The sequence below is a fragment of the Anopheles cruzii genome, chromosome 3 (assembly GCF_943734635.1).
Source record: "Anopheles cruzii chromosome 3, idAnoCruzAS_RS32_06, whole genome shotgun sequence".
NCBI lineage: Eukaryota > Metazoa > Arthropoda > Insecta > Diptera > Culicidae > Anopheles > Anopheles cruzii.
This window is the reverse complement of record NC_069145.1, coordinates 42,039,955-42,061,292: the sequence shown is the minus strand read 5'-3', so window position 1 is coordinate 42,061,292 and position 21,338 is coordinate 42,039,955. Positions and strand designations below refer to the sequence as shown.

Here is a 21,338-nt window from a genome sequence, read left to right as displayed (position 1 = left end):
ACTTCATTTCGCCGGTTCACCGGTCTGGGAACGTGCTTCGCGGGGTTTGTTTTGGTCCGGACCGTTTCGTGGAATGTGTCGGCGAAAGTAAACACCTCGGGACCTCGCGGTGGCCGGGGATCTGTGAAGTCGGCTCTGTTTACGAACGGCGCGGGTTGTCTCCGCGTACGACACGTGGCGTTCGGCATAAACAGTGCGGACTGCGAAGTTGTAGCGTCTCGGGAGCTCACCGAAGGCCGAGTGCTTCCACGCTGAGCCGCAGCTCCTTCCCGTTCGGCGCCCGCTCGATGGCCCCGTTCCGGATCGTCGCCACCCGCCCGCCCGGCGGCAGCTCCGACTGCAGGCTGGACGTGCTGCTGCTGCTGCAGCCGGTGTGGTTGAGGGCGTAGGCCTGCGGCGACAGCGGGATCTCCTCGATCTTCTCCAGGTCCTGCGCCACGCTGGCCGACTGCTGGCGGTGGTGCATGGTGAGGGTGCGCTGCTTCTGCGTGCCCTGCGACCCGATCGAACCTGACGCCGAGCCGAACGATGGGATCGACGTGAGCGTACCCATCCGGGCCAGCTGCTCCCGGTCGACCGACATCGACATCGAGACGGCGTCGAAGGTAGCAGCGCCTGGCTTCTGGCCGGCGGCGGCGCTCGCAGCCACGTCGTCCTTGTCCAGACTAAACTGGCGCCGCAGGAAGCGCGTGGAGCCGGGCTTGCTGGAGCAGCTTGCATCCGACCGTAGCTGGTAGCTGCCGTAGCGGGACTCCGTGCACTGCGACAGGTTGCTCTCGCTCGGGCTGAGACACTTGTAGTAGTTGTACGGGGAGCTGAGATCGATCAGCTCCTCGATGCGCTTGAACAGGCGCGTCGAGTTGGCGGTCGGCGACGGGTTCAGTCGATCGAGGTGCACGTTCGCGTTAAGGAACGAGCCGTCCGAGATGACCTCGGACAGCTTGCGGGGCTGTGGGCTTGCCAGCGGAGTCGCCTTGGTCGCCTGGAAGTCGCCCAGGTTCAGCGTGAAAGTGTTGTTGCTCGAGCTCGAGTCGATGGAGAACGAGGTCGAGAGGACGGCATTCTCGGCGGTCCCGGACCCCTCGCCACCGCCTCCTGGGCTCGGGTCGCCCGTCACCGGTACCGGGGGCGTTATCTCCACCTTCACGTCGATCGACTCTCCGGCCACGGACGGCGAGTGGCTGGACGGGCAGCTACCGACCTTGCCGTTGGACTGCTGCGACTGGAACAGCGAGTTCTTCAGGATGGCCACGTCGAGCCTGTTGGCGGGTGGAGGGTGGGTGGAAAGGATTTAGCATTCATTTGGGCCCCAAAAACTTCGACCGATCGGCCGCCGAACGGCGGATGAGTCGCGGAGCATCGGCAAGGATGTTTGCTAAGAAGGATGGATTAGTTGAAGAAACTTACCCGTGCGACTCCCTGCCAGTCGGGACGAACCGTGGCGATGGTGGCGATGATGCCCACAGCGGTCAGAGAGAGAGAGCGAGAGAGACCAAAGATAGAGAGAGAGAGAGCAGAAGAAAGCGTATTTGTTGAGAACAGGTGAGTTTTCAGAGGCGGCTCGCAGAAGTTTGGAATTGTTAATTTTCGGTGCCCCCCCAAGACGAGGGCCGACGGGTGACGAGGGATCGGCCAAAGTTTTGGCGAGTTTGTCTTGGAAATGGTCTGCCACCGATCAAACAGCAAACAAGCGCGCGGCCCGACCGGTGGCTTAAATCGTTCGCCGGAACCAGGGGCTTAGGTGTTTAATTATTCGGCCGAGCGGCCGGTCTCCGGTGGCCGGCCGGCGGCTTATTTGGGGTTAGGCCGGTGGGCAAAGTTTTGCGCAAACTTTTAATGCCCGTCTGTTATTTTTAAAACTTTAGACAGCCCATTGAGGGCGGTTGCTTTTGCGAGTGGAGATCCATTAAGGAATCCTGCGGGAGATTCGGTGGTCACTGGAAGTGCACATAATAATGTATTCGATGTTTTGGGCATTTTGATTTATCTACGGGCTATTCTTCGTATGTGATCGTTGCACTCAATCTGGGGCATCTGAAGCTCTTAGTTCCAGACTCCGTAAAGATCATTTACATGGTGTTGAAACTGTATTTAATTTACTATTAATTCAATGTGTCTTTGGTAGTGTTTTGATTGTAACTAAAGTACCTTCGGAACCTATTTTTGTGGCATTACATTTAGAGTGTAAGGTATTAAAGGTCTTCAAAACTGTATTCATGCAACGATCCTTTCATTTCATCCTTTCATCCGACCGATATGATATCGAAACTTGATTTCCATTAACTCTGTTGTTTGAACCGTGATGATTCCTATATTTTTGTGCCGATTTGAATAATCAGCTCTCTGTGGTCCAGCAGCTCTGGCTGTGGTGTAAACTTATAAAACTGATTCCTAAGTCTAGAGCACCTTTGCTCAAAATAAGGGAGGTTTCAAAGTATGTCGATAGAAAAATACAGTTCTTTTGCTTAAATCGGCCCTACTGAGGTGCCGAACCGTCTTGAGAACATGGCCAGATTTGCCTACAACAAATAGACTACTTCGGACGACATGTTCAAAAGTGACTTCTGTTATTATTCTCATAATAGAGACCATTCAAAGTTCTCATCGGTTCTCATCGGTTGGTTTTTAATATTTGGAGGTTGCAGTCATCGTTCAGGATGAGAGCAAATTCTCTTGAAACTTCTTTACCGCGCATTTCTCTCTCTTAGTTCTACATTTTGAATATCAAAACATATAAACAATCAATTTATTATTATTCGTGAATAACTAAATCAACTGTAGTTACTTCAATACCGAGCAACAATCACGCTATTAAATTGCCATTTAATCGCCTTTATTTTGCTCTTGGAGCCTCAAACTAATATTCACCACCTCAAAAGAACGATTCCAAAAGGAGACATAATCGCATTTTCACAATTTATTAAAATGTTCAGATTCAGATATTCAATTATTCAAATATTAGCTGAACTTTGTTTCGATAGCCAACTGTAATATGTCAATATTTGCATAGGAGTTGTGCAAGCTACTTGAACTTATCACACTGATACTCTAACCGACGATATCAAATAAAGGTTCTGCAATAGTTTAGTTGATGCAACCAAAACACTATGCCGTTGGAATTGTTTTAAAATAAAGTATGCGGCGAAAGAAAATAAAATTATTCAAAAACGCAGCCGCAGAGGCAACGAAATTAACATAGGACACGCGTTTGCCATTCCCGGGTCCGTGTAGCGTTCGATTGGCCGGCACGGGAGCGCCAAAACCATACTTCACATTCGTTAACCAAATTCGAATCGAACAGGGAAGAAAAGAAACGAAAAGGACAGCATGTGACGTTCTCTTACCCGATCGGTGGCGGCGGTGGCAGCGTCTTGTCGAAGCCCTTCTTGCCCAGCAGCCAGTAGGTGTGCATTTTGCCTTTGCCCTTGATTTCGATGGGCCCCCGGGGCTCGATAACGTAGCCGCCCGCTTTCTCCAGCAAATTGCACGTCTGCTGGGACATGTGGATCCTCCAGGACGAACCTACGTTGCAAACGGTGACCGAGAGACCGAGAGAGAGAGAGAGCCGGAAAGGGAAGAGAGGAAAAAAGGCACCCACCCCGCGCGTGGTGGGGTGGATGTGGGTGGTTGAGGGCTTTTTTCCGCTTCGATCCATTTCATTTTTATTTGCCATCCGAATGGCGTGGGTCGGGAAATGATTGCAAAGGTAATTGCCATCATTTTTGCCCGACGGCGCAGTGCTGTGCATATGAGTGAGGATGTGGATTTATGAATGATGGTGGACGGCCGGTCATTGGGCGTGCGAGAGAGAGAGAGGGAGAGAGCGTGCCGAGCGCGAGCGAGTCGCAGTTCGGGGCGTGAATTGCCGATCGATGGAGGCGCCTGGTGTGTGGTGCCAAACTTAGCGGCAAAACGTGTTCTCCGAACTCCTCGGCGGTCGGTCGGCGGTGGCACCGGCAAACTTTGCTGCCAGCCAGCTGGTGGGGCTAAGCTCCGTTCCGTGGAAAATAATGGCACCGCATTACCTGCTGCGATCGAGTGCTATGAGCTGGTCGATGGTGGCCATTTTTTGTGTTGTTTTGTGCATTGCATTTATCGGCGTGAATCGAGCACCCTTTTACTAATTAATGTGATTGCAATTTCATTGCCATGGCGATAAGATAGCCGAGCCCCAGGCGGGTGGCTGTGACGTGCATTTTAATTGATTTCGAACCGTTGCGTGGGGTCGAGCATCGATCATCGCCCAATGTTGACTTGCAGCGGGCGGCTTATCGGTGGAGGTGCACGGGCCGCACCCGGGATGATTGATAGGAGAGATGGTCTGATCACGGTCGCGTTGGTGCTCTCTCGTGACAGGACGTTTTGTTAGTGCGTCGTTGCGTTGCGAGCAACGCCGTCGAGCGAGTAATGAGCTGGGGTTAAAATAAATCACAATCCGCCGGAGTGTGGGCGTTGTGGCGGTGGGCGTTGATGTCAACATAAAATCAATCAGCCGAACAGTCAACAACAGCCAACAAACAGTGCGTGCGACGGGCGACCAACCCGTCGGTGGCCGTGTGGGATCGCTTTGTGTCAACTGGCGATTAGTAATCAATACCCCATAAATGCACAGGTAGATGGTATGTGTCAAGCAAACCAGTGCTTCAATTGTGAGTTAATCCACATTGACTCGTGGTCATTATTGGAAGCACCTCTTCTATGCTGTATGTTGGGGCGTCAGTTCGCATTATTGGACGCTCTGTCCCGTTTAGTTGAAATCGCAACATGGAAATGGAAAAATGTTCAGAGCGGCTGATTGGAAATGCAAATGAGAAATTCGATTAATTTGCGCTAATAGCAGATAGAGTTCATTGCATTCGACATCGTTGATTGATTATAAAATGGCGGGAAAACACTTACATACACCCATGGCCGTAATTTTATCAGCGTATTAATATTATCCATAAAAAGGCTTTTGAAATAATAGTTCAACCCTTTTTATGCTTGAGTTTCACGACTTGAATGAAATAAATTGAACTCATTGGGCAACAATTGGGGCTACACAGAAAATATACGTTACACTGTGGACGTTCAAAAAAAGAAAACGGTTCATGAATAATGGATTTTAAAACTTCACTAGTTGCTATTGCCTATATTCTTACTTTATTAACAAATGAGCCCGAATCGCAGTTTATATTGCATTCCTTCATTAGTTTGTAGAATTGTATTGAGTTAGTTTCAGCATGTATTAGATACCTAGTAATTATTGGTAAAGTTTAAGTGCTTAGCGGTGATCGGCATAATTTTGCTGCGATACTGTTTTAATTAAATAAAATGCTACAATCATTTCTAAAGTTGAAGTAAGTTTCGTCCACCTCGTTATGGTCGGTCGAACACGCACGACCACGACCACTTAAAAATGATATAATGATGTAAACAATAGAGTTATTGTGGCCACTAGGAGATATACTTAATAACGTACCACGTGACTGTTGGGAATCCTTCGAATAAGAATATCAGCATATAAACGTTTGATGTTAGAAAGTCACATAAACACAAGCCAATGAAAGCTGAAAAAAATGATAAAACATAGATAAATACACAGTAAAAAATAAATACAGTAAACTAGTACATATAAATACACAAACTAACGAGTGTAGACTGAATATTTTGATAAATTTGGGCACTATTTTAAGGTTGTTTCACATTTTGCTGTGGTTTTTACATAGAGAAAATTAGAAAAAGAAAAGCTAGGATTGCAGAGCATCGGAAAACAATTTAAATAAGTTTTTCACATAAAGCACAGAATTATTGCTACTCGGCTATGAAAAATCAATAAAATTATTTATAGATTGTATTTATTAATAAAAAAAAATTTGAACAGGATAATTGTTGTTTCAAGAAAACTTTGTTTAAAAAAAACAAATAATCAAATTTAAGTACTAAAAACGCATAAAACATAACTCAATTGACCTTGTTATGGGCTATGCTTGTTATGGTGTGTTTATATAAATTCGGCACAATATTGACATTCAATATAATAAGATTCATCCCCCATCGGGCCCATAATTGGAACAACTAAAAACTACAATTGAAATAGTTTCGGTTCACGGAAAGCGGAAAAATTTGTGGTCACGAAAGCGGACTCGATTCGATCGCAGCGACCTGTCAAAATTCCGCGAACCATTTGACCGTGCCCGACGGGAATGTAATCTTTTGGTGTGACCAAGTTACGCCATTAATCCATTGCCTTGACACCGATTCAGCCCTGGAATTGACCATTGTCAGCGATTTATTGACAGCTGGTGCGAAGAGCGTTAGAAACACAAAGGCCCGCTAAAGCGTTGGTGACTTCCGGTCGATTCGGCAGCAGCCGCTGATGCTGGCCTGGCTGCCCTCGACCCAACACTCGAGTTGACGACGAACGAGGACCCCGCAATTTACATATTTGATGGACATACATTGTTAACCGGGTTCGATCGCTTCTCGGCTCCGATGGCGGGCGGAACCGGAGGCCTCCGCCGGTGTCAAGTGCTGGAAAAAAAATCCTTCCGTTTTCTGGCTGCACCGAAGCCCTCGGGCGGTTTTTCCCCGTCGAAGGACGGCTTGAAACGGGTTGAAAGGTCGCGTGAAGAAACCTCACCAGCAACAACGCATGGCATCTGTCGGAAAATCACATTTGGCATCGCTCTCCTCCGGGGCGGGAGGGGAGCATAATCGTTCTCCCAAATCTAATATGTGGGCCGCCGAATGATGATGATGATGATGGTGCTGTGATCCGGACCGGACCCGATCGTTTGGGAGAGTTTAGCCAAAAAGACCATCGCCGGTAATGGACCGGTGCCCGGTGGCTACGGACTTGCGGATGAAGGCGAAGGTAAACTATGAATGATTGATGACGTGATGGGTGCGGACGGCCCGCGGCACTTGCGGCACGCAGGCATAGATCACAGTGAGAGAGAGAGTGTTTGGTGTCAGTACCTGTTGATTCCATCCGGGAGGCCGTGTTGACCGTGTCGCCGAAAAGGCAGTACCGGGGCATCGTGAGGCCCACGACACCGGCACAGCAGGGACCTGCGACCGGCGGCAAACGCGCGCCGTCAAGCCGTCAGCGGCGAGGTGTTAGAGAAGTTACGCATTTGAGCAGGAGCAGTGGCAGGAGTGCCCGGGTCACTTACCGGTGTGCAGTCCGATGCGAAGCTGGAGCGGAACGCCCGGCAGGTGGCGCACCTTGAAGTGGCCGCTCTGGGACAGCAGGTCGAGCGCCATCGTCGCGATCTGCTCGGCGTGGTCCGGGGTGCGCACGGGGAGGCCACTGACCACCATGTACGCGTCGCCGATCGTCTCCACCTTGTAGACGTTGTACGCGTTGATGGTCGCGTCGAAGCAGGTGTACAGGTCGTTCAGCAGATCGACGACCTGCACCGGCGTGCAGTGGGCGGCAATCGTCGTGAAGCCTACGATGTCACTGAAGTAGATCGACACCTCGGCGAACTCCTCTGGCTCTACCGCTAGCCCTAATTTTAGCTTCTCTGCCACCGAGCTGGGACCAAAATGGCGAAGATGTCAATCAAGTAGTTGTTATGAAATGTGATACATGGGCCCATTCTCTAATAGAAGACTTAATCTCAAACCTATTCAAACTAACTTGAAGTTATTGAAGGTAACTTACAGGCAGTAGAAGGACATTGGGTAAGGTAGGAATAACAGTAAACAAGTCAGTGCGATGAGGTGAAACCCAGAAACAAACTCCGAACATTAATTAACCATATACAGTGAAAAGCAAAAAGAAGTTTAGTTGAAGAACACAAAAGATTTTACGTTCCCAAATGTATTTAGAACGAGCTAAATTCCAGAAGCAATGCATACCATTCCGCCCCAACCATGTTCCCAAATATCCTGCTTAAGTTGTCATGTTGTCTTTTCTATAGTAGTCAGGTATTATTTTGGTCCCGATTGTTTTGTTTAATTTAGCTAATTCTGTTCTCTGTCATGTTTTCATTGGTTGGATGATCTGGACAGCAAGATTGATAGCCTAAGCCTTTGATATCACCATCCCCGAGGTGCTGGATGACTACTCCTCCCTGGTGGATTGGTGCACATTCCTGTGATGCGGTGAAATGACCAATGTGAATGTTCACAAATAAGACTTGTTCATTCCTGAATATCACCACAACCAGGAATGGTCACCGACTTGTAGGTTTCATGGAAACAATGCATGCCGAGACAAGAATGTCGTTGTAATTTGTTTCCTAATGTTGATTTAGACCTACATTCTATAGACTACGTTGAATGACACACACCTCCAGGGAGTTCTTTACATCTTGGTTTTTTTTGTCAAATACATGAGGTGGAATTTAAAAGGGTTTGTGGAGGAGATATTCTCTATACGTTTATCAACTCGTTTTGTTGTTGATTTCTTTTGGAGCGCTCAGGAGCTTGATGACCAAGAGCTCAGGACATGATGAGTACGACTTTCGTTTTCAAAACCATTGATTATTTAACCGATGACTGTTTCACTTTGGTCGAATATTTTTGCAATATCATTGGTACTTTCATCACTAAAACTCATACTAATTTGACCATTTGACGTTCTTCATTGGTCAGTTTGCAATGTTTCGACATTTCTGCCATCTTACAAGCTGAGACACAGAATATTGTCTTGTGAAATCTCCACCGTGCCTTTCTCAGCCTTAATTTTACATTTCGAATATGAAAACATGTAAAACATCAAGTTGTTATTGTTCATAAATAACTAAATCTACTCTAGTTGCTTTAGTACCGAGCAAAACAAAGGAAAGTGGAATGAAAACTTAAAACTTTGAGCCTTCAACTTCAACTAAACTTGTTTTCACGAACCTCAAATTCACCTATGGCCACAAATGCCGGTGCCAGTCTACAAGATTTGATCAAAATGTCAAAAAACCGTCATAATTTTGTTCTTAGAACCTCAAACTAACGTTCAACGTCTCAAAAGAGCGATTCAAAAAGAAGGTTCATTTTTTCACATATTATGTTCAAATGTTCAGTAGCTAAACTTTTTTACTTTCCACAGTAGATAAAGAAAAAAAACATTGTCTTTTGTCAATGATAGAGGAAGGTCAATGGTAGTGGAAGACGTATCAAACTGATCGGCCTCTAGTCTTACCCTTTACCCAAAAAAAAACCTTCAACAACGCCACCCGAATTGAGCGGCCACACTTACCTCGGCAGCATTCTATTCAGTAATTGTTCAGTCTTTTTCCGCTCCACGTCCAGCTGCTCGGTGCGCTCGCGTATCAGTTCCTCCAGGTTGTTGGAGTACTTCTCCAGCATTTGGAACATCGTATCTACAAAGTTAACCTTCCGCCCGTGGTTCAACTGCTTGAACCGTTCACAGATCCTGCGTCGGTCGGTGCGGAGAGACCAAATGTGCATGACATTAGAACGAAGCGGACCTAAGGCCACTAAGCGATCGAGCGGTCACTTACGCTGCGAAATCCGGTCGCATTTCGGGATTCTCCGCCCAGCACTGGCGCATAATGTTGATCGCTTCCGGCGGGGCCGCACCCTTCGACACCGAGGGCCGTATCAGGGGCGGTGGTTTCTTGATTTTGGCGATAATCTCCTCCGGCGACAGTGACAGCATGCAGTACGGTTCGCCGCGCACTACGACCTCCTGCATGATGATGCCGAAGGCGTACACGTCCGCGGCCTGGGTGCCTCCGCGCGGGTATCCTTTCGTGTCGCGCAACGCTTCGGGCGCGGTCCACAGGAGCTCTTTGGCCGTTCGCGTCGTTGGCGGGATGCCCTGGGCTTCGTAGAAGCTCAGCATTCCGTAGTCGGTGATCTTCAGCACCCACCGGGCGTCGACCACGCAGTTCCGGGACGACAGCGATCCGTGCACGCGCAACGGCGACGCGTGCAGGTAACGCATGCCTCGCACCAAGTCCGTCAGCAGGCTCAGACGGAACGACCAGTCGAGCTTGATTTCGTCCATGATCAGCACGTCCTGCAGCGAGCCACGCGAGCAGTGTTCGAACACCAGCGCCGTCCTAGTGGGCTCGTTCAGCCAGCCTGGGAACAATGGGCATTCGTTTTTGTTATTCATTTCTTTGCTTGGCTAAGAATGAAGCTCTTTTTAGGGGAACAATTTCGACTTTTTACGAAGTACCATGCGTCTCCATCGATTGCCTTTTAAAGTGGTTCAAACAATAAACTCATAAGAACCATGAAGCATTCGGGGAACCTTTAAAATGTTGAGAATCTGACGGAAGTTTCTCTTCAACAACTTTGACTTATGCATCCCATTGTTCTGTTTTGATTGATTGCATGCTAAACCCCAAAGCGGTTCTGACGATTCTGATGAAAGTTTCACAAGAAAAGCAAAAAGGGAAAGCCCTTATTGTATGAAAAACTACTCCTGAATAGAGAACCGACCACAGGCAACCCATTAATCTGTGGCTTCACCCGGCGAGCTTCCGTGTGGGATTACTGATAAGTCCTTCGTATCGTGCACACGTAAGATACAGCGTATGGGGCCGTACCGGAGCGATAGTTTGAAGAGAGAGATGGCGGGAGCAAAAAAAAACGTGATTAGATTGGCCGAATGGACAGGATCTTCCCAGACCTTAGAGCATGCAGCTGGAAGAAATTGAAAAAGAAAATCGATGCAAAACCCACCGACTTTCTGGCATGCAAACCACTCTCGGCCCGGCTCTAGGTGGTGCTCTTGGCCAGCGATCTGGTAGAAACCCCCCGAGAAAAGGGCACCGAGAGGGAGAGAGCGGGAGAGCAGCAGAAGTAGTTTCATCAACTGTAACCGTAGATCATGAACGGCTGTACCGAGTCGTGCAGTCGTTTGGCTGCAGCCTAGGGAGACTTATTAATTCACATCCAGCGTGACCTGTTCCCGGTTAGGTAAGGAGGTGAGTGCGTCGAGAGTAGCAGAAGGCCGGCAGAACGATTGAAATGTCGGCGGACCGTGGCCTGTGAATATTTGAATGCTGGACGAACGTTGCAGCGTGCGGATTGTTGCACGTGTTGATTCGAATGCTTCAGTCAGGATTCAAACGGGAGCGTTTTTGTTTTTTCTCGTGGCCAGAATTTAATATAGGATCCTTTCTGGCACTTCAACTCTAGCGGAAGAGCCGCCCGAGCCGCCCTGGATGGTGGCAAAAGTTTTTGGAAGCAGCAGCAGTGGTGGTTTGGTTGAAAATTTTAATATTCTATCGCCCGGTAACCGCGCATAAACTGTGGGCAAACTGGTGGGAACTCGGTTTTGGGGTTCGCTCGAACTTATTTCATTGTACGAAGCGGGATTTTTTTTTATAAATTTAGCTTATGTTTTATATTTAAAAAACGGAATCGTGTCTGTTCGTCCGTGGGTCGATTTAATAAAAGAGAAAGTGCATCAAACTGTAGCAACTGCAATAGTGTCCGAAACGCGTTATATCAGAATTCAGTTCTGACGAATGTCCTGATGATTTGTTATAGGAGTCCTCCATCAATTACAGAAATTAGAATAAGGAATATTCCACTATGTCGTCACCAATATTCGTAGAAGAAGGAAAAGAAAACTATGGAACTCATTTTTATGAGTCAATGTAAAACTTGCAAAACAGTAAGCAACTAAAGTAGCGAATTTAAGTGGCCATGGCAAGGCATGCATCCGCGGCATCCGCTAGTAATTCACATCGTAACGAACGAGCTGCCGCAAAGTTTGTTGATAAATAAAGTATTTAATAAACACAGTTCTTCGTAATGAAAGTTGCGCTTCTGGACCGGCCATTACGTTGCCACGTAGCACGTAACTCCTGTTCCGTTGTGGAGCCGTGTGGGGTTCACCCAGGCCCAGGCTCCGGGTTTCTCGAGTTACCTAATTGTTGCTTTGTTGTTGCTCTAAATTGGATTAGTTACGTGCAGTTCACGGCAGCAGCATCCGGCTGCACTGGTGCAATGGCGTTTATTTTCACCATTACCGCTTAGACCCCGGCCCGATGATGGTTTGCTATTCTTCGCCGCCCGCAGTTCGCCAGCGAACGAGTTATGCTCATTAAAAGTTCCCACCCTGGCCACCGTTGTTGTTGTTGTTGCAACGGCACAGCAAGGAGCAGCAACTTTAAGCGCCAACGGTGCGCTCTGTTGTTGATTGTTTGTGTTTAACTTTCGGTCGCAACGTTTTTCTTTTATTCAAATGAGCGTTGTGTAGCGCGCGTAGCCGAATGATAATGGGTTGCAATTGGTGAGGTGATATTTTGGTGTAATCTGAACGATGGCACGATAAGCACCGAAATGGGGGAGTGTTAACAGGACGGCATCGCATGACGAGGGCATCCCACGCAACCCAAAACGGGCTCGTGCCGGCGCGTTAGCAGAGTTTTAATTGAATTAAAATTGGAAAATGGCTTCCCGAAGCGAACGGGTTCCGGTGCGGACGCCGTGGCCCACACAAACCCGGGCACTACCGAAAATTGGTTCATGTTTGTATGCTTTTGATGTAATTAGGTGCCGTTCGGTGCCTGTTCCCTTCCGGGGCAAATGGGTGCCGGAAAACGAAAGCGGAAGCGAACGGTATTATTGCTCCGTCAGCGAGCACCATCCGGACCGTATGGGCCGGATCGTCTCCGGAAGAAATCGAGAAAATCGAGTTCCCCGAGAGAAAGGTGTGTATGCAAATGTCGTGCCCCCAGCATACGGCCGGTGTACGTACAGTCCATTGGTGTTGTAGCCTGGCTTTCCTTTTTGTCGGAGATTTATGGAGCGTCAGCGTCCGATAGGTCCATTGCGTCGTCCGGTGTAAAAACCGAAAAGGGGCTTCGGGTTTTCGAACACGGACGGGCGCCGGTAGTTTGTGTAGGTAAACGGGATTATGTAGCTTTTGGCCCGGCACCCGGACCGACAATCACTTTAAAATGCGGTGCACGACCCATTGGCGATGGAAAATTAAAACATGCAATCGGGTGGCCATGGCAGCAGTAGCAGCAGTGCGGGTTGCGGGGAAATTGGGCAACCATCGGGCACAGAGTTTGGTGTGCCCCGTGCAGACAAGCCCACAGTGAACAACGATATTGACTCTTGCCGTGTAGTTGGCTCTTGGTTTTATCATCATCAGGAGTCAGGAGCGGCCAGCTTGGGCCAGCGTCCGCAACCGATCGTGGCAATGTAGAATGTATGGCCATGTGCAACCCGCTGTCAACACGATACGGCTCCATCATACGGGGCATCGGGCTGGTACCGACCATTTCGACGTGTCCCAACGGACACAGTGGACGCCCTCCGAATTTAGCCTGGGCCTGGTCGACGAATCCTTCCGATAGCGAGCCGATTCACGGCACTGGCTGGCCGCACAGCTAAGGTCGGGGCGATGCTTGTGCTTACGCATGATGTAACAAATACAGGGCCGACGGACCGGCACTATCTGCCGGGTCCTGCCCGATCGGTACGTCCATCTCCTGATAATAATTAAATGAAAAGATACACACAATTTTCCCTGCTCACGGTCGCAGGTTGGGCGAAGCGAATGACACCACCGAGACTGCGAAGCAATTACCTTCGGTACGACCGGACCGGGTTTTTGGGGATGCTGCTGCGTACAGCCCTAAAATCTGAAGGTCAAATCATTGCGAAAGGAGCACGGCCTGGGCATGTTTGGTTTGGAAGGTTGTTTGGTTAAATACACACAGTTTCCGGGCCGGGGGGTTATGGTTTGATCAGCAATCTGGAACATTGCGTGGTACTTACATACATAAAACGTGAAGCGGCACCGCGTTGTTGAGCCGGAGCTTAGGCCGTTCCGAGCGATGATGGAACGGTGGTGCCCATTGATTCTGACTACTTAAGGCGGCCTGGCAGGGGCATTACACCGGAAAACATTTACGAATCAGGGCGATTTGTCACATACGAGTGTTCCGGACAGACTGACAAATCCAACCTAATCCTCTCCGCAACATAATGATGCTGACAGATTTTGCTACCGTCCGGAGCACGTCTCAAGACAGGACATACTCGGAAAGCTTTCGTATGGCGCAACAATAACACCTTCGGTGTAACTTCTGGGCATTCGAAAGTAGGGTTCTATCACGGAGAGTCACGCTCCTGTATCCAGGCAATATGTTGTCCTCTAACCTTCCGAAACGTTACCGAAAACCGTTGGCAAAAACCATGCCAACTTAAGCAAAATCGAAACGGAAACCGTAACAAGGGCTGACCATATCTTCAGTGGGGACTTGAAATACTCAGTTAGGCTACGGAACACAAAAATAAACAGTTTTTCAACTATTAGACAACCATTCGAGCCATAAGCGAATAAACTACTTGCTTCACAGAAACTCCAATAAAATAAGAAGTAGCTGGTATGTTGAGGAACTACGAGGTCTGTTCAACAAGTATCGCGACAAAAGTATTATAGTTTTCTTAGACTGCAGGAGCGTGGTGCATGATGAGTTCTTGCCACTGGCTAAAACGGTCAATAAGGAATATAATCTGCAAGTTATGCACAATTTGTGGGAAGTAATCCACCAGACGACCCGAATTTGTGGAGAAACAATAACGCGCCTGTTGCTTTTTCGCGAATTTTTGGTTAAAAACAACACACTAATGATGCCACCGCCACCGTATTCCCCTGATCTACTTTTTACTTTTTACGCCCCCAGTAACTTTTTTCTGCTCCGAAAACTGAAAGGTGCCATGAAAGGACGACGCTAGGGCACGATTGAGTGCTTCGAGGACAGGAAAAACTGGTGTTCATGAATAAATAAGTAATTTAAAAATAAATAAAAATCGGTGATATTTTTTTAAAAGAGCACGTATATCTGTCTAATGAATGCTGACTGCAAACATTCATTAAGCAACGGACTTGTTATGGGGAAGTGCATCCGAATGGACGCGATTGCTGGCGCAGCATCCTCTGGATAGGTTAGCTTTTAATACATTCTCAGGCAAACCTTTCAGGCAATTTTATAGTCCCAAAAACCCTCGTGTATTTGCATCTTCATTTAGTAAGTAAAGCACAATGCGGCGTTCACTGTCATCCTTTAGAATTTCTACACGCTGCATTACTTTTGCGATTGGATTGAGATTGGACACCGAAAGACGAACCGTTCACAAGAATTAGCTATTCACAGTAATCCCCACACGAACCTTAGTGGTCCGTTAGTTGCATTTCAAATGACCCGAAGCTTGAGCAAATGCTATGCCGCACACTGTCAACAATATCAACACTGAGCCCCAGGTCGGACCACCATCGGACGTGGCTCGTTTCCGGACATTGTTTGCCCACGACCTACCGACTGGGAAGCTGATATTCGATCTGTCTCAATAGTGTGGCCCAACAATGGCCCTATTTATTGTTCCCGAACGCAACGTAACACTTCTAATTAACTAGATTTACATCTGCCAGGCTTATCCCGGATCGGCTCAAGGTCGCCCGAAGCGGCCGACCGGAAGCTCGGGCACTTCTTCCTTCCGGGTTGGACGGACGCTCCTGTCATGATCATGGGACTGGGCCGAGTTTCTCATCAAAAGCTTATTGTGTGACCGAACACAATCGCTTCCGTCAAAGGGCGACGGGATGTGGCGACAAGGAAGACACGCTAACAGAGGTCTAATATGGCAAAAGATAGTCGTTTTACGCCTCCCGTTCTTGCCGTTCAGCGGTCGGCGTGCAAAATTAATAAGCCAATATTCACCGGAACCAGGAAGCAGTGACTGGTTTCACGGGCGATAGGACACGAGTTGCTTCCCTCACGTTTCACCCTGGCTATCGTTGTCCTCAGGGGATGGGTGCTTGCTTCCGGTCGATGCCGGACTCGCCATGTTCTCGCGGCTGGATAATTTCCTTTTGTAAATAATCGGAATCAATGACGGACCGGTGAATGAGGGCCTCGAAAGATGCCAGAGTGAAGCGGTGAAGTGGTGCGCTCATTTTCAACTAATCAGCCCTCACCTTAATCGGCTGCGGGATCAATTGGCTTAAAGCGTGTGAAGATTTTGTGTGCTGATCACGTTCTGCTAATTACTTGTTAATGAAGCAGCGCTTGAAATTCAATTCTCGCCAGAATCGAGATTCACCGACCGATTGTTGGCGGAGCAATCTATCATGCAGTGTTCTAATTAATTCCAAATGTTAAACATCTCGGCGTGCTACGAGTTATCCCGCAAACGGTGTGACATTTCATCAACCAAGTTTTATGGACGCAAACGGGAACCCTTTTTCGTGCAGTGACAAGCGTAGCACAACATAAACAAGTGTATCGTTATCGCCAGAAGTCAGATCTTAAAGCTCAGTGGAGTCTTCCGGGACAGCAGCAGCTCTCGCGGGCCGTACTCTAGAGAATGGCGCTCGTAGCAGCAGGTTAATGATGACAAATAGATCGAAAGAGATGATCCAAGTTTATGTGTTGGCACCCCCTTCTAGCGGTGGAAGGTTTTCCGAGCCATAATGGCTCCACCTAGGCACACTTAGCCCCTTTCGGTGCCGAAAAGCTCGTAAATCCTCCGTAACACGACCTACGGGAGACCTACGACCTGCGGGCGGAACGTGCGGGTAGCAGCTGTTGTTTTGGTTTGACTTTTGCGAAGAAGAATCGCAGGTACGTCATAAAATCGTGACTGTTTACAAGGCACTAAACTTGACACCAGCCGGAACCGGAAACCGAGTGGAGCGAAAATGGGAAACGAAGCGGAACTAGTCGAAAAAATACCAGAAAAATAGACGGGAACACTGGGTTAAGGGTTTTTTGGGGTGGAGTGAATTACCGATTAGTGGATTTATGTTCTCGTGTCGTAAACCGTGGGCCATCACGAGCAGATCCATCGCCTTGGTTTTCAGCTCGTGCGACGCGGAGCTGGACGGGATCTCCTTCAGCTGCACTAAATCACCCTGCGATGAAAGAGACCGACAGAGAGATAGATAGAGATAGAGAGAGAGAGAGAGAGAGAGAGAGTGGTGTTAGGCTGCCCGTTGCGTTTGCCGACCATTAGCGCCGGATCGGGATTAGTTATACTTGTATGTGTGCAAAAGAACAACGGTGCGAATGGCTTACATTGTAGCGCGCCTTGTGGTCAATGGCGGCGGTGTTGTGACGGACGAGCGTTTCGCTGCCCGAGTTCGGCTTCGTCGGCACCGACAGTCCCAGGTTCTTGAGCGATCCAATCGAACCCTTCAGCAGGTCAGGCTTCTCCACCTCGGGGCCACCGAACTCCTGGAGCTGCTGCAACCAGCAGCACAGCATCGCCTCGATACCCTCGTCAACCTGCAAAAGTATGTGTGTGTGTGTGTGTGTTTTGGAGTGGAAAATCCGTGCAGAAATAGATGCAAATTAGACCTTCATTAACGCACTGCGCCCTCCACCGCGGGGGGCCAGGCTGCGTTCGCGTGCCCTTGAACCGCGCGGAAGATAATCGAGCCGATGGTTCGATGGTTTTTCTGCCTCCCACACTTACCCTTCGCATGTCAACCGGAAACACAAAGTCCGACGGCGAGAGGACGATCTTGTTCGGTCCCTTCGACAGCCGGGTCTTGATGATGTAGTTCCTGCGGTGGAGAAGTGGTGAGCGAAGTGGGATATGTTCATTAAAGGGTCCACCAATTGCGAATGAGGCGCCCGGGCTACAGGACGACGATGATCCGTTTAATTAGCTGCCCGGAACGTCGTCACCCAAAATGGCCCAGGGCTCCCGATAAGTAGGGTTTTATATTCTTTAGTTCGCTCTCTTTCTCGCTGTCTCTCTGTCTCTCTTTGAGGTTGGGCATTTTTTTACTGCAAAATCCTACCATGGAGTGCAATGGAGAACGGAGCCGTTTTTGCTGCTCCGCAAGGCGGAATAAATGGCGGAACGCGTATGAAATTGTTTCCTTAATTTTCCTTCCAAACGATGGCCTTCGTAAGCCGTAGCTTTGAGTACCGGGTGGCCGTAGCTTGCACAAGATTGTCGATTGAGCAGTTTGTGACAGTGGAGTCTGCCTTCCTTGAGATCCACTTTGTTCAGTGTTTGTGTCTCTATCTGAAACCATCAATTCCCTCTTGAAGCGTGTATAGTTATTAAGTATAGAGTAGCTTAAAGTCCTGCTTGCCTTGCTGATAAAAGTACCCTAAATACTTTTTTTTACTTTCGATTGACTAGAACTTGTTTCAGTTGTCACACTCAGCATATGGATATTCAGCAGAGCGACACGCACGATCCCGGAAGATGTCGTGGAACGTCAGGAACGTCGCTAATGGAGAATCCCGCCGATTGTATAAACGGCACAAACAGTGTTTGCAAAAGTGGGCACTTATATTTCAGAGATGAAAGAAGCTCCATGCTCAAAATCTTTCAAGTGACAATAACGAGGTCGGCAGTTACAGTATGTGCAGTCAGCGGCACTCAATGTGGAGAGATCAGATTTAAAGAGGCATACACCATAGAATCAGTTGCTACGCGAATAAACCAGTAAACCGAGAACAGAATTCTATTTTCACGACTCCCATAATCATTGCTTTTCTTACGTTTGGTGTAGATATTTTTTTGTGTTGCAAAACTAAGCCTAAATATTTTCAAACATTGCTCAAGTTTGTTTAATATTGTTTGCTATTCAAATGTTTTTCAACAGTTCTTACAAATAAAATCTAGTATTTTTCGATGATGCGACATCGCCGTAGTTGAAAGCTTTCTATACGAAAATGCTTGCAGAATTCTACTCTAGCAAACAGATAATAAACAGGTTTTGTATAAAGCTATGCAAACGAGAATCTGTTTGTATGTTTGTATATCTGTTTGTTTGACCGCTCCACTTGCATAGAACCAATTTTAGACTCGAACGGAGCGGACTTAAGTTTTACTCATTCTGCCTCTCAGTTAAGATAGAGATTGGTACTTGTAGCGATCCCGTCATAATGATATCGAGCAGTCGAGCAGCACCGTCGAGTAGCACGGTCTAGCAACATCCTCGAGCAGCGTTAACGAATATCGTCAAGTATTCATTGACCAGTTTTCTCCGCACAATCGAAGATTACTTAAAACAGTTTATTTGTGACACTCAACGGTATCGGACGTACTAATCTATATCTCCCGATCTCAAATATAAAAATAAAAAAAAAATATCAAGATTTCTACATACTCAAAGGGTTTCTCTGTCCAACACCCATTCAAAAGATCGAGGCGATCACCTCTCTCCGCCTGCTGCACAGGCTTTCAAACTGCGAGAAGCAACTACCGAGAAGGTAACAGAACTGTTTTGTTGCTGCTTGAGCCAACGGACCCTTCCTAGGAACTAGAAAGTCCCTTCCTTCGCGGCGACCTGTTTTCGGGACGTCCAGCAACAAATGGTTGCATACAACAGTGATGATGATTAGGATAATTATGGTAATGTGTGTGTGTGCGTGTGTCGGTCAGGTGAATATTCACGAGCCCAACTGCAGCATTCTAGATAGAATACCTAGAGAAGGTATGACTTTCATGTCAATCGAAACAGTGGTAAATCAGGATGAAGGAGTAAATTATTCAACAAATTTTCTTAACTCGGTTGTTAAGGAGCGATGAGTATTCTTTTGAGAAATATTATATCAATCTGCCGAAGCTTTGCAATGGTACTGGGCTTACCATAAAAAAGTGTTGTGCATTACCTCATCGAAACCATAATTTTAAATGGAAAACAGAAAGGTATAGTTGTACTATTACACGAAATTCTTATATTTTGGACGGATTTGTCTTTGAATTTAATCGTGTGCAGTTTCCTGTGCAAACTCGCTGTTGCGATGACAATAAAGACTAAAGACGGCTTCTAGGACCCAATTTCAACAAACTTGGTGATGCAACATACATTTATTGTCACAAACCAACGGAGTTAGTAAGAGAATTGCATCAACTGAACCATTGACCATTCTTGAGGATTGGTCCCCAACGAATACTGACCAGACCTCTTAAGAATGTCCGGGTAGGGAATTCCGCTACGACGGAGTGGTTATTGCTTAAGCAAATTTGTAGGTTATAGTTAAGCCATTCCAAACGAAAGTCTGAATAGCATTGGAATGTCTGTATAACTTTTAAACAAGTACCTAACTGAAAAAAATATTCACTTTCCAGGACCAAAATTAGCGTCCGGTCAAACATTTGCACTGTCTATCAGCTTAATCAACGTAATGTAAGCTATAAGATGGTTGACAGGGTACAGAGTAAACAAGATATAATTTAATCACCATTCGTCAGCCCCCGAATTGGGCCACCATTGAGCCGGCGCACGATCATATTTCTACGGTTGTACCGTAGTACCGAGAGGAAAACTGACAACCGTACCCTATCCTCGGTCCAAGAAATTGCCCACATGAAGAAGGTCCATTTTCAGGGTTGTTAATGCCGGGGAGTCCCTTCATAAATCACCACAGTTTGGCTGTCGTAACACGGGACGCTTGGGCTGCGGATCGGTCCCACAGAGCCCCCGCCCGAGAACCCCCGAGAGCAGCGATGACAGCGAAAGGATGAAGAAAGCACCGCTCGCCGGCCATCCTTTTGACTTTTATCGTGAAATTCTTTCCCATCGATGAAATGCTTTCATCCCGGGCAACCGACCTGAGTGAGGCAAGTGACATCCGAGACGGAGGAGACCAGACCCCATGCCTCGCCGACACTGGAAAAAGGACTTTCTCAGACCGGAAATGGTCCGCTGAGCCGGGTCCGCGAAACATTTATTTTCTCCCTCGATGAAAACTTAATTGAGTGAGTTATGCTTTGTGTTCGTCCGCCGAACGGACTGGACGCTCACTACGCTTTCCATCTTCCAGCACGGGGCAACTTCCGGCAACTCATAACTGCCATCGCAACTGGACTGACCGAACGGCCACCGGGTCGCCTTCTTTTACATCATAGTTTCTACATTCTTCCGCCCTTAACGGTGCCGGTGGCGTCCGTCTAATCGAAGTCAATTAATTTCGCCATTTTCGCAAACGTTTGGCTCCCCGTGGGGCTGGCCGTGGAAAGTTGGAAAGTTCGGAATTAAAACTTTGCAGTAGTCCCGTCTGCGCCCGCGCGTGGCAGATAGTTAGCCAACGACGTCCCAAAAGAGATAAACACTCTCCGCGAGATCCGGGCACTTATGAGTAGCTCCGATACGCTGTTGACCATCCTTGGACGCAGTTCTGGAGCAACAGAGCCGAGCTCGAGTGGACAGCGTTATCCACTGATGGCTCGGCTACTTGGCCGAACTTTTCCGCAGGACCTTCCGCGGGGCCGTCCTCGGTGGGGGGCGGGAACGGTCATAAATTTGTAGCGTTCGCCTTCGGAGTGGATTTCTCGGTATCGGATAAGTTTTGTTGGTAATAACTTTGCGATATTCGGCGCAGCTTCGCTCGACTTGATGGGACACGTTTAGCTGCACCACCTGAAACTCCGACACTGGCGAC

At 47.9% G+C, this 21,338-nt stretch overlaps 1 protein-coding gene across 1 annotated transcript in view; it reads right to left on the bottom strand.

Moving 5' to 3' along the window:
- Positions 1-226: 226 nt before the first annotated feature.
- The window catches only part of LOC128270429 (uncharacterized), a 47,344-nt gene continuing 26,232 nt past the window's right edge, over positions 227-21,338 (bottom strand). Inside the window, exons 6-15 of the mRNA XM_053007828.1 lie at positions 17,404-17,494; positions 17,004-17,213; positions 16,717-16,840; positions 9,450-10,035; positions 9,185-9,361; positions 7,158-7,522; positions 6,961-7,053; positions 3,345-3,522; positions 1,408-1,419; positions 227-1,259 (exon numbers count right to left, since the gene is read on the bottom strand). Of these exons, the coding sequence (XP_052863788.1) occupies positions 227-1,259; positions 1,408-1,419; positions 3,345-3,522; positions 6,961-7,053; positions 7,158-7,522; positions 9,185-9,361; positions 9,450-10,035; positions 16,717-16,840; positions 17,004-17,213; positions 17,404-17,494 (2,869 nt within the window). The remainder of the gene's footprint in view (positions 1,260-1,407; positions 1,420-3,344; positions 3,523-6,960; positions 7,054-7,157; positions 7,523-9,184; positions 9,362-9,449; positions 10,036-16,716; positions 16,841-17,003; positions 17,214-17,403; positions 17,495-21,338) is intronic.